At 60.8% G+C, this 12,524-nt stretch overlaps 4 protein-coding genes across 4 annotated transcripts in view; 3 read left to right on the top strand and 1 right to left on the bottom strand.

The window, feature by feature from the left end:
* Positions 1-391: 391 nt before the first annotated feature.
* Positions 392-2,419, top strand: RBMX2 (RNA binding motif protein X-linked 2; the record flags this gene model as incomplete). Its single annotated transcript, XM_079318499.1, has 6 exons — positions 392-396; positions 454-584; positions 668-719; positions 788-917; positions 987-1,167; positions 1,651-2,419. 6 exons carry the CDS (start codon positions 392-394, stop codon positions 2,028-2,030), a joined length of 879 nt encoding a protein of 292 aa, XP_079174625.1. The 3' UTR covers positions 2,031-2,419.
* A 364-nt stretch (positions 2,420-2,783) lies between these two features.
* SLC25A14 (solute carrier family 25 member 14) lies at positions 2,784-8,427 on the top strand. The gene is made up of 9 exons (XM_079319106.1): positions 2,784-2,924; positions 3,016-3,163; positions 3,537-3,631; positions 5,133-5,218; positions 5,991-6,086; positions 6,432-6,556; positions 7,142-7,277; positions 7,553-7,633; positions 8,066-8,427. The coding sequence occupies exons 1-9, from the start codon at positions 2,861-2,863 to the stop codon at positions 8,105-8,107; spliced, it is 873 nt and encodes a 290-aa protein (XP_079175232.1). The 5' UTR covers positions 2,784-2,860; the 3' UTR covers positions 8,108-8,427.
* Positions 8,428-10,140: 1,713 nt separating this feature from the next.
* GPR119 (G protein-coupled receptor 119) lies at positions 10,141-11,303 on the top strand (the record flags this gene model as incomplete). Its single annotated transcript, XM_079318498.1, has 1 exon — positions 10,141-11,303. The coding sequence occupies one exon, from the start codon at positions 10,141-10,143 to the stop codon at positions 11,182-11,184; it is 1,044 nt and encodes a 347-aa protein (XP_079174624.1). The 3' UTR covers positions 11,185-11,303.
* A 1,171-nt stretch (positions 11,304-12,474) lies between these two features.
* The window catches only part of TMLHE (trimethyllysine hydroxylase, epsilon), a 102,544-nt gene continuing 102,494 nt past the window's right edge, over positions 12,475-12,524 (bottom strand). The window contains exon 8 of the mRNA XM_079319141.1: positions 12,475-12,487. The gene's annotated coding sequence lies outside the window, so the exon portion shown is untranslated. The remainder of the gene's footprint in view (positions 12,488-12,524) is intronic.

Raw genomic sequence — 12,524 nt, 5'->3', positions numbered from 1 at the left:
CCCCTGCGCTCCGACTCTTGCTTTGCGCCTCAGCCCGGCCGGCCGTGATCGGCTGTGATCGGCTGGGCTCGGCTCGGCCGTGATCGGTGCGCTTCGGCCTGCAGCGCTCGGCTACAATCGCCCGCTTCGGCTAGAATCGGCCCGGCTCGGCCACAATCGGTTCGGTATGTAGCCTCGGCTACAATCGGTCCGATTCGACTGCAGTCGGCCCTATTCGGCCGTGCTCGGGTATCTCGGTAATTATTGACCTGACTAGCTCACAATCGCCCTACTCAGCCACGCTCGGTCCCCACTCGGGTATAATCGGTCGACTCGGCTGCGCTCGGTTACGTCCGCCTCGGCTCGGGGCGGGGCGGTGCCGCGCGCAGGCGCAGTGCACGCCGCTGCCGCCATGAAGTAGGTGTGGGGATGCGGGAGGAGGCTGGGTCTGGTTCTGTCTCGCCGGTGTTGACGGTGCCTCGCCCGCAGCCCCCTGACCAAGGTGAAGCTGATCAATGAGCTAAACGCGCGGGAGGCAGAGCTGGGCGTGCAGGAGGCGGTGTCGTGGCACGCGGAGTACAAGGACAGCGCTTGGATCTTTGTGGGTACGGGCCGGGCCGGGGGCGGCGGCTGTGCCGGTGCCGGTGCCGGTGCCGGTGCTGCAGGCCCGTTCCTCCTCTCCCCGCAGGCGGGCTGCACTACCAGCTGACGGAGGGCGATGTCATCTGCGTGTTCTCGCAGTAAGTGGCGCGGCCCCGGCCCCGCGCCGCGGGCGCTGCCGCCGGCGCTGCTATTGCGTGTGTCACAGGTACGGCGAGATCGTCAACATCAACCTCGTGCGGGACAAGAAGACCGGCAAGTCCAAGGGCTTCTGCTTCCTGTGCTATGAGGACCAGAGAAGCACCATCCTGGCCGTGGATAACTTCAATGGGATCAAGGTGAGTGGAGCTCGGGTGCTGCCGCGGCTCGCTGAGAGCTTGCGATGACAGTGACAGCCTGGCCCGCAGATCAAGGGCCGGACCATCCGCGTGGACCATGTGGCCAACTACCGGCCCCCCAAGGAGTCCGAGGACTGGGATGAGGTGACCAGAGCCCTCGATGCCAAGGGCTGCGGGGTAAAAACGCCACCTCACACCTCGTCCGACTCCCACTCTGAGGATGAGGATGTGCCCGTGAAAAAGCAGAAAGGTGAGGAGTGTTCCTGGCAGGCTGGATCACAGGTGGGAGTGCCCGTGGTAGGGTTTGGGGGCTGGAGTCTGCGTGGAGAGAGGAAAAAAGGGCACAAAATAGGGGTGGGAATAAAGTGTTGCTATGGAGTGCTGAGGAGATGCTCAAAGATGAGGGAGAAGGAGAGCCAGGAAGGAAGAATCCTCAGGTCTGGAGAGGTAATTTCCACAGAGTGGATCACAGCATTACTGAGGAAGGGGAATGAAAGGGAGGTTCCCAGCATTTTGGGTGGTGTGGAAATGCCCAGCATTGCTGGGAAGAACATGATGTGAGTGTTAAAGAGAAAAGTGGGATGGCTGTAGCTGGAGGATACAAAGTTGTGGTTGGAAGTGGAGTGGAATCTTCCTGAGGGGAAAGCAGGCTGGGGAATGGGGTGGAGGGAGGAGTTGGGATGGTGCCGGGGAACCATTTGGAGTTTGGTCCATCCCAAAATGTGAACCCCAGCTGCAGAGAAGCAGCGGAGCAGAGCAGAACGGGCAAGGCCGAGCCCGCCAGCTGGGAAGCGGGCGAGCACGGAGGAGCCCCAGGGCAGGATCAGCATCAAGAAGGAGAAGGAGGACCCCGGGTACGAGCGCTACGCCGGCGGCAGCGCCGGCAGCAGGACACAGCGGGAGGAGGAGCAGCGGCGGCACCAGCGGCACTCGGACAGGAGGGGCGACAGGAGCTCCTGGGAGGAGCGGGAGAAGAGGGAGGAGGCTGGCAGGAGGGGCGACGGGCACAGCAGCCGCCAGGACGTGTCCCCCAGGGGCGGGAGATCCCGGGAGTCGCATTCCCGGCACAGGGAGCGGGGCTCTGCTCGAGACAGAGACTCGGGCCGCTGCTGAGCCCTGTGTGAGCGCTTGGGCTGAGCCTGCCCACTCCTGCTCCCAGCTCCTGGGGTGCCACAGCTGGACTGTCACCTGGGAGCTGCCCTTCCTCTCATCCGCCCTGGCTAGGGCTCTCCGTGCTGTCCCTGCTGCTGGCTGGGACAGGGTTTTTCTTTTGGCCGTGGAGGGTGTCAAGCAGTGAAGGCTGGGAGCAGCAGGATACTCCCTTCCCTAAATCCCTGGGGCAGTCTCCCTCTTGCTGCTGTGTGTCTTGTCTGGCCTCCTGGGCCACCCTGCGCCCACCCAGCATCTTCTGGATTCCAAGGTGTGGAATCAGCCGCTGTGTTGGGGTGATTAATTGTGGATTTGTTTAAAGCTTTCTTAATAAAAGTTCCTGTTAGGGAGAAGCTGGTCCCGGAGCAGTGTTCCTGTCCTTGGGCCGGGGAGGAGGTGTTACCTGTTTTTCTTAGGCTCATTTTGGGCTTATTTGGCCGGAGTGGGGGATCCACAGGGTGGAGAAGGGAGGGGCTTCAGCTGGATTTGGTTCCTACAAGGAGGAATCGCTGCAGGGCGGGTCCGCGCCGGTTCCAGGCTCAAGGGGGAATTTCTCCCCGGAGCACCGGGACCGCTGCCAGAGACACCGACGGGGTGCGGGCAGTGCCGGTTCCGGTGCAGTCAGTGCCGGTCCCTGTGCCGGTCCCGGTGCAGGTGATGCCGGTCCTGGTGCTGCTGGTGCCGGCAGGGGGCGCGCGCGTTGCGGCGGTGCAGAGCCCGGTTCCGGCGGCGGTTCCGGTTCCGGTCCCGGCCCGGTGGCGGCGGCGCGCGCGGCGGTGTCCGCCCGCCATGCCATGTCCGCGCTCAACTGGAAACCCTTCGTGTATGGCGGGCTTGCCTCCATCGTGGCCGAGTTCGGTGAGGTACCGGGGCCGGGCGGGACCGGGGCCGGGCGGGAGCGGTGCGGGGACCGGCGGGCGCTGAGCCGCTGTCCCCGCTGTCCCCGCAGGCACGTTCCCCGTGGACCTCACCAAGACGCGGCTGCAGGTGCAGGGGCAGAGCACGGACGCGCGGTTCCGCGAGGTTCGGTACCGGGGCATGTTCCACGCGCTCTTCCGCATCTGCCGCGAGGAGGGCGGACGGGCCCTGTACTCGGGGTGAGCACCGGGACCCCATCCATCCCTGTCGCGACCCCATCCACCCCTACCGGGACCTCATCCATCCGTACCGGGGTACCGGAACCGCATCCATCCCTGCCGCGACCCCATCCATCCGTACCGGGACCCCACCCGGTTCCATCCCCTCTTTCTCCGGAGCTCCCAGTGCCGGTGCTGGGCTCCCTCTCCGGCCTCAGCATCCCCGTTCTGGCGTGCTCGCCCCCACCGGCCCATCCCGGGTTCCCCCTGCCCATGCCGGGTCCCTGGGGGTGGTGGGGCTATCCCGGGCTATCCGAGCTGCGTTTCCTGGCCCCGGCAGCCTGGGCAGGTGGGGAGTGGCCCAGGCAGGGGCGCTGAGGCTGGCTCCCCCCAGGATCGCCCCGGCGCTGCTGAGACAGGCGTCCTACGGCACCATCAAGATCGGCATCTACCAGAGTCTGAAGCGGCTCTTCGTGGATCGCATGGAAGGTCAGCACGGCCCCTCCCAGCTCCCCTCACGCTCTGGGCGCTGTGTTCTGCTCCTTCTTTCTCTGTATGCCCACCCTGAGAGTCCCCTAGGAATGGAGCTCCATTACTGGGTGTTGTGGTTTTGTTTCTCAGTGAGAGCAAGGATTGGATTCAATCACTGCCTCCCTACCCCAACCCTCCCTCCAGCCAGGTTCCTTTCACAGAATCACAGAATAATTTTGGTCAGGTTCACCAAGTCCACCCTGTGTCTGATCCCCACCTTGTCCCCAGCCCAGAGCTCTGAGTGCCACCTCCAACCCTTCCTTAGACACCTCCAGGGAAACCTCCCTGGGCAGCCCCTTCCAATCCCTGAGCACCCTTTCCTTGGAGAAATTCCTGCTGGGTCCTCCTGAGCCTCTCCCAGGCACGCTCTGGGTAGGAATTGTGCAGTGCAGCTTTGTTCCTGACTGCAGAACTGAGGTTCCACCAGTGCCCTGTGCAGCTCTTGCCCCGGGAGTGGAGCAGCAGGAGCTGGTGGGTGCTCCCCAGGCAGCAGCCAGGTGTGTAGGTGAGATTTTCATCGCTGCTGTGATGTGAGGGAATGTTGTAACACTGCTCCAGCCTGGGAAGGCAGGATGAGCAGCTGGAATGCAGCACACTAGTGATATAAAGCACACTAGTGATATAAAGCTATGCCAGGGGAGGTTTATGTTGATACCAGGAGAAGTTTTTTTTCCCCAGAGGGTGCTGGGCACTTCCCAGAGGCTGCCAGAGCTCCAGGAGTGTTTGGATACTGCTCCCAGGGATGCCCAGGGTGGGATTGTCTGTGGGGCTGGACTGAGTGATCCTTGAGGAACCCTCCCATCTCAGCAGATTCTGTGACTGCAGAGCTCCTTTCAGGGCTGTAACACCTCTCCCTGCCTGGTTCTGTCTGTGCACACAGCCCCACAACCCCTTGCTGTTCCAGCCTCTCCAGCTGCCAGCTCCATGCTGAATGTGTGTCTCCCTACAGGCCTGGGGCAGCCTGGTGTCCTCTGGGAGGTGTCCTGGTCAGTACCAGCCAAGGCCTGTGCCTTTTCCCAATGTAACCATCATTCTAATCCTGGGCCTGGAGACTCTGACTGTTCCCTGGCACTAATCCCATCTAACTCCTGTTCTGCATCCTCAGCTGGCTCCAGTGGCTGTGTGCAGGCAAATCCAGGGGCCTGGGGAAATGCTGGGTGTCCTTCTCTGTTTGCCTCTGTCCTGGCTCACCCCTGCAATGAGAGATCTCAGATAATTAATTAACTGCTCACAATTTTCACATATCCCAGGATTTTCCTTCCCATCAGTCAGGCCCTCTGAGAGTGCCTTGCTGAGTGTTTCAGCTGCCACCTTCTGTCCCTGGCAGGTGTGGGGACAGGTGTGGCACCTGCCCAGGCCCTGCTCCTGCAGCTTCACTGTGTGATTTGAGAACTGAGTGCTCTGCTCTTCCCAGCCCTCGTTCCCTCCTGGGGCTCTGACCTCCTTTCCTTGGTTGCAGATGAAACCTTGCTCATCAATGTGATCTGTGGGGTGGTCTCGGGGGTCATCTCCTCTGCGCTGGCCAATCCCACTGATGTGCTGAAGGTAAGGGCTGCTCCTGCTGCCTGTCTGCCAGTGGGAGGAGCAGCTCAGTGCTCCCTCAGCCACTACTCCTGCTCCTTTGGGGTTTTTAATGAATGGGGACCAAAGCCCAGGGTAATTAGCAGGTGTTTAAAAACACAGTTCTGAAAGGTCACAGAATCCTGGAATGGTTTGGGTTGGGATGGGCATGAAAAGCCATTTTCTTCCTCCTGCCAGGGCAGGGACACCTCCCACTGTCCCAGGCTGCTCCAAGCCCTGTCCGGCCTGGCCTGGAACACTTCCAGGGATGGAGCAGCCACAGAATCTCTGGGCAACAAGAATAGTATTTGTCCTGCTGAGGGGTGGGGGCTGTGTCACCCAACCTGGGCCAGGTGAACAGTGGCAGCCAGCTGCTCCTGTCCCCTTGGTCACAGTGCTGGCACTGCCCCAAGGGCAGGGAGTGAGCAGAGCCCAGTGGGGACTGCCTGGTGCCCTGGGCTCAGGGTAACCCTGCTCTGGGCAGAGAGAGCCTGGAGAATTTCCCCACTCTTCTCCCTGTGTAGATCCTCCTTCTGGGGCTGCTTTTGGGGGGAAGGCCTTGTCCCTCATGTTCCTGCCCCTGCCATCCTGGTGGTTTGCAGGAGAGGGATGTGGAGAACAGTGTGTGCTCTGAGCTGCTTGTTCCTTCTCCCAGGAGCTCCATGGAGCTGCTGTCCCTGCTGTCCCCACCCTGTGTGAGGTGCTGCTGTCAGACCAGCTGGTGACATCCTCCTGCTGACTCTTCCCTTTGTTCCAGATCCGAATGCAGGCTCAGGGCAGCTTGTTCCAGGGTGGGATGATTGGCAGCTTCATTGACATCTACCAGCAGGAAGGCACCCGAGGCCTCTGGAGGGTGAGCACCAACTCCTGGAACCCCCCAGCAGCAGCAGAACCAGCAAAACCTTAGGGCAGCAGTGCTGTCCTGCTGTTCTGTAGCAGCAGAGCTTCTGGAGCCCCTCCTGGCTCCTCAAACTATTGCTCTTGTGCTCAGGATCCTTCTTGGCATTGAAATGGGTGCAGAAGGTGAGGGGGTGGCAGCCCAGTCCCATGTGCTGGAGCAGGGAGGCAGAGTGGGGTGAATCCAGCTGGGATAATGCCAGGGTGGAGTCTGCTGGGCTCTGAGCTCAGAGTGCTGTTGGTGGTGTCAGGGGGCCCTGGGGGTGTGGCTGTGGTTGGTGACAGTGTCCCTGCCCCACAGGGCGTTGTCCCCACGGCCCAGCGAGCTGCCATCGTGGTGGGGGTGGAGCTGCCAGTCTATGACATCACCAAGAAACATCTGATCCTGTCGGGCCTCATGGGGGACACCATCCTGGCCCACTTTGTGTGAGTGCTGCTGCAGGCCTGGGGGGCTCTGGGGGGCACAGGAGCCAGGGGGGCTGGGCAGAGACATCATGGGGCTGCAGGGAGCAGGGTCAGTTATTTCAGAGGAGTCTGAGCAGGGTCAGTTAGTCCAGGGGATCTGGAGCAGGGTCAGTTAGTCCAGGGGATCTGGAGCAGGGTCAGTTAGTCCAGGGGATCTGGAGCAGGGTCAGTTATTCCAGAGGAGCTGAAGCAGGGTCAGTTATTCCAGGGGAGCCTGAGCAGGGTCAGTTATTCCAGGGGAGCTGGAGCAGGGTCAGTTATTCCAGGGGAGCTGGAGCGGGGTCAGTTATTCCAGGGGAGCTGGAGCAGGGTCAGTTATTCCAGGGGAGCTGGAGCAGGGTCAGTTATTCCAGAGGTTCTGGATTAGCTGAGCTGAGCATTTCTCTCCCCTGAGCTGGTCCAGGTGCTGGCACTGTCCCGTTCCCAGGTGGGAGCAGGTACTGCAACTCGTGCTGATTGCTTTGCTGAGAGCACTGGAAGGTGTTTGGTGGCTGTGTGGGCTGTCCCTCACCGTGTCAGGGCTGTCCCTCCCTGCTCTGTGTGCAGCTCCAGTTTCACCTGTGGGCTGGCTGGGGCCATTGCCTCCAACCCCGTGGACGTGGTGAGGACCAGGATGATGAACCAGCGTGCCATCGTGGGCAGCACTGAGCTCTACAGGGGCACTCTGGATGGGCTGGTCAAGGTGAGGCACAGCTGGGCACTGTCCTGCCCTGGGGCACAGGGCACAGCACCACGCTGGTGGGAGCAGGGGCATCTGCAGTGACACGGTCAGTGGGACAGGAGAGGGCCCAGAGTCACTTCCCTGAGCATCCTCCCAACCTGCTGGGGCAAAATTCGGGCCATGATGCAGTCAGCTGGGTTCAGAGGCTGTGAGTGATGCTCCACACAGCTGTGGCACTGGGGGTGGGCAGGGCATGGGCCTGGGCTGTCTCATCACCCCTGTGTCTCTCCTCCCAGACATGGAAGAGTGAAGGTTTCTTTGCACTCTACAAAGGCTTCTGGCCCAACTGGCTTCGTCTGGGTCCCTGGAACATCATTGTATCCTTTCCCTGTGCTGCTGGGGATGAGGGGGGACCCAGCTGGGCAGGGCAGGGCTCACACCCAAGGGTGCCCTGGGGACCCCAGTGGGCTCTGCTGATGGTTCCTGCCGGGCCTTTGCTGGGCTGGGCTGCAGGAATTCCTGGGGGAGCAGCTGTTTGGGAGGGGGTGGTGGGGAGGGTTCTGCTGCTGAGCAGAGTACTCTGCCTGCTAGAACTAGGGGGAATTCACTGTGAGCAGCTCCCAGCCTGGGCTTGCAGCCTCTTCCCTCTCCCTGTGCCTGGCTTTACTCTGCTCCATCTCCCAGCCTTATTCTGCCTGGGCAGGTGAGGCTGTGCTGCCTGGGTGATTCAGGATCTCCCTGGGTGGGTGCCCAGCCCCCCTGAACCCTCTGCCTCCCATCCATCCCAATTCCTTGACACTCCCTTTCAGTTTTTTATCACATATGAGCAGTTGAAGCGCCTCCCCTTCTGAGAGCTGCCTTCATCTCACCACAGTCATCCTCGGGGCTGGCAGCAGAGCTGTGCTGCCCCCTCCCCCCTCATCCCACTGTCCCCATGTCGTGCTGTTTGCTCCCTGGGGGCTGGGCTGTCCCCACACGCTGCCCGGGCCTGCAGGAGTATCTTCTGTGAAGATCTGTGCATTCCAGTGGCCCTGGGGGCACTGTGGCTGCTGGCTGCCAGTGGGGGGGGGGTCCTCCCGTGCCCCTGGGGCGGGGCTGGGGCCCGGGAAGGTGCCATTGTCATCATGTTTCCTGAAGAACTTGTAACTCCATTAAATTATTTATTGACTGGATTGGGTTTGGGTCTGTGCTCATTCACAGGGGTGTCTGTCCTTGGAGGGCACAGCCAGTGCCCACAGCCAGTGCCCCCATCCCCTCCCCATGCCCATCCCCAGCTGCTGTTCCTTCCCTCCCTCCCCAGCCCATCCCCAGTTACTGTTTGCCATTGGCACCCAGTCCTGCCCGTTTCCTGGCAGCCTGGATTTTTCCAGCTCACCAGGCAGAAGAGCAAGTGGTGCTTGGTGTAGGGGCTGGAGCTGGCACTCAACCCCCCCAGGAGGTGTAAGGGGTGTTGTAGGATGCAGAGGCTTTGCTTTCATTAATTTCTTTGTTACAAGTTTTTAGGTAAATACACTCATGACTAGCAAAGTGAGTGTATAACTAGAATAATTTTTTTTTTCTGTTTGTGACACTTACACAGACTTCACTGGGAGTATCACAGCCAAGTTCATCAAACCCCCAGGAGTGGGGTCAGCCAGTGATGAACAGGGTTTGGATATGGCCCATGTAATGGATCCTGATGTTCTGGGATCCAAAGGGGCAGCTCCAGGACAGGGAGAGGCTCTTTGGGACAGTTCCAGTCCCTTCTGCATGGATCCATGAGTGGGCAGAGCACACAGCTCTCAGATCCTTCTGCCTGTCTGAGACCCTTCTGTGTGTCTGGTGCTTTTTGCCCTGCAGGTTCCAGCAGTTCCCTTTTTTCAGCCTCCCCAAGGGTGTTCTGTGCTGCCTGCCAAGGGCACTGCAGGTTCCCAGCTGCTCTCCCCGGTTGGCAGCTGTTCCTCCATCTGTGTCAGAGCACACACATCCCTTGTCAGAGCTGTCCCCCTGTCACCAAGGCTGTTCCCTCGGTGCCAGCAGCAAGGAGCTCTCCTGTTTCTGGCAGTGCCCCCAGGAGCTATGCTGGCCACGGGAAGCCCTGTGCTTGTCCCCATTATGCCACCGTGGCAGCTCCCTGCTCTGTGCTCCCTGTCACCCCCTGCTCCAGGGTTGTCTGGAAACGTGGCTGGAGGGGAGGGGGAGGGATCTCTGTGAGCACAGCAGCGAGTCCAGCATCCCTTCCAGGGGCAGACCTGTGCTGAGAGAGCCCTGCTCCCCAGGGACTGCTGATCCTGGGGTTCCTGCTGCTGATCCTGGGGTTCCTGCTGATCCCCAGGAACTGTTACTGATCCTGGGGTTACTGCTGATCCTGAAATTCCTGCTGCTCCCTGGGGATTGCTGCTGATCCTGAAATTCCTGCTGCTCCCCAGGGATTGCTGCTGATCCTGGGGTTCCTGCTGATATCCTGAGATTCCTGCTGCTCCCCAAGGATTCCTGCTGCTCCCAGGACTCCTACTACTCCTGAGAATCCTGCTGATCCCCAGAGATTCCTGCTACTGATCCTGAGATTTCTGCTGCTCCCCAGGGATTCCTGCTGATCCTGGGATTCCTACTGATCCCTGAGATTCCTGTTGATCCCCAAGGACTCCTGTTGCTCCCCTGAGATCCCCGCTACTCCCTAGGGACTCCCTCTGCTCCCTTAGGATCCCTGCTGCTCCCTTAGGATCCCCGCTGCTCCCTTAGGATCCCCGCTGCTCCCTTAGGATCCCCGCTGCTCCCCAGGGTCTCCTGCTGCACCCCAAGGATTCCTGCTGCTCCTGAGATCCCCGCAGCTCCCAGGATCGCGCTGCTCCCCGCGGAGCGAGGGGCTGCCCCTGGTGCCCGGCAGGTGCGGTGCAGGTGAGCGATGGCAGAGGAGGAGCAGGCTGGTGGCACGGCAGCCCCGTGGTGCGCGTCCCACGAGGCGGCCACGGCCAGCAGGGCCATGGGAGCCATCCTGGCCGCGCTGGCCTCGCTCATCCTGGCCGCCAACGTGCCGGTGGCCATCGTGCTGCTGTGCCACATCCACAGGAGCGGCTGCAAGGGGCTCTGCTTCGTGCTCAACCTTGCCCTGGCCGATGCCATGGTCGGCTTTGCAGTCATGGGTGTGGCAGTGGATGAGCTTTCCCAGCCCTTTTACCCTTCCCAGAACATCTGCGTGCTGAGAATGGCTTTTGTCACCTCTTCTTGCGCCGCCTCCATCCTGTCCCTGATCCTGGTGGCGTGTGACAGGCACCTGGCCATAAGGAAGCCTTTCCAGTACCTGCAGCTGGTGACAGCCCTGCGGGTGGGGCTGTGCCTTCTGGGGCTCTGGCTGCTGGCCGCCGTCGTTGGCTTCCTCCCAGTCTTCATCCCGCGCTTCCAGAGGGTCTCCAACCACTGGAAATGCTCCTTCTTCAACGTCTTCCAGCCTTCCTACATGCTCACCTTGTTCTGCCTCGGCTTCTTCCCCGCGCTCTTCCTCTTCCTCTACCTGTACTGCGACATGCTGAAGGTGGCCTGGGGGCACGTGCGGCACATCCAGCAGGTGAAGCAGGCGGGGCTGGCGGGGGGCTGTCCCCCCGCCCGCGCCAGCGGTGACATGAAGGCAATGCGCACGGTGGCCACGCTCATCGGCTGCTTCACCTTCTCCTGGCTGCCCTTCTTCATCGCCAGCGTGGTGCAGATGCTCTGCCCCGAGTGCCTCCCCTACAAGGTCATCGAGAACTTCCTCTGGCTGCTGGGGCTGGGCAACTCCCTGCTGAACCCGCTGCTCTACTCCTACTGGCAGAGGGACGTGCAGTTCCAGCTCTCCCAGCTGGCTGCAGCTCTCAAGAGGAGGGTCCTGCTGCACCTGGGCCGTGGGCAGTGTTTCCCTGGCAGAGACACCAAGGCTCTCCCTGCTGTGTCCTTCCTGGAGCTCCAGGACTGACTGGGTAAGGAGAACACTGGCACCAGTCTGGGTGTTGATTCCCAGCCACCATCAGTGCTGGATTCCAGCCTGCCCACTGCCCCACAGCCCCAGCAGAGCGATAAAAGATTTTAAAAAAGCCTCTCAGATGCCCCATGTCTGGGTCAGAAAAGGGCAAAATCCAACAGCTGGCTCCCAGTCCCCTCCCAAACCCACCTCTACATCCTGTCCTACACATGGAGCAGAGGTGAAGGGGTGGCTTTGGGCATGGGGCACAGAGAGGGTTTTGGGGGCAGCCCCAGGGTAGGGGGGCAGCCTGGCCCTGCTGTCAGTGTTTACCCAGGCTGTAAAATGAGTCAATGAGTAACTGGCTGAACAGGGACAGGGAGGATTGGCTGCCTCAGAGATTCCTATGTTGGAGAACTGCTGTGCCCCACCCAGGATTTGGGACTGGAAGGGTCCCTGCACACCCACCCTGCCCTGGGACCCCCCCCTTCTGCCCTAGTGGTTACCCCTGCCAAAGGCTATGGCGATTGCTTCTCATAAAATCATTTCATTTCATCCACACAGCAAGAAAACTTCCCTTAGAATAGGTTTATTTGCTAAAAAAAGTACTCTGCTCTGAAATTGAGGGTGCTCTGCATGAAGCAGCAGCTCTTCCCACCTCTGTCCTTTCCCCACTGGCAGGCACAATGCTCTGAGCTCAGCTCTGGGCTCAGCCTCCTGATCTTCCTGCACTTGCACCAGGGATTTGCTGCCTGCTCTTGGTGTCACCTGAGCTCTGCTGTGGCTTCCATCACCCTCATCCTCAACGAGCCTCTGCCTCCCTCCAGCACCCTCCTGCAGCAGGTCCCAGCAGGAACAGGGACACTTTGGACACGAGCCTTGTGCTGCTTCCTGAGATTCTGACTGCCAGCTCTGCTGCCCATCACTGACCTGGCCAGGCTGCAGGTCTGGATCAGCCTGAGCAGCAGGAGCCCAGAGTGTGCAGAAGCTCTGCCCACGGGGGATCAGGGCTGTGCAAGTGGGATCAGGGCTCAGGCTCAGGCAGCCTCCTGGGTGCCACAAACACACTGCAGCAGCCTGGATGGGAGAGGAGACACCTCCAGCACTAGAAAGGAGCCTACAACAGAGCTGGAGAATGTGGGATTGAACACTGGAGTGATGGCACAAGGGGAAATGGCTCCCATTTCCAGAGGGCAGGGCTGGATGGGATGTTGGGCAGGAATTGCTCCCTGGCAGGGTGGCACAGGTGCCCAGAGCAGCTGTGGCTGCCCCTGGATCCCTGGCAGTGCCCAAGGCCAGGCTGGACAGGACTGGGAGCCTGGCACAGTGGAAGGTGCCCGTGACAGAGGGTTGGA

This window comes from Erithacus rubecula (assembly GCF_903797595.1).
Source record: "Erithacus rubecula genome assembly, chromosome: 15".
NCBI lineage: Eukaryota > Metazoa > Chordata > Aves > Passeriformes > Muscicapidae > Erithacus > Erithacus rubecula.
Note: the sequence above shows the minus strand (reverse complement) of the source record. Positions and strands in the feature narration are given on the sequence as shown.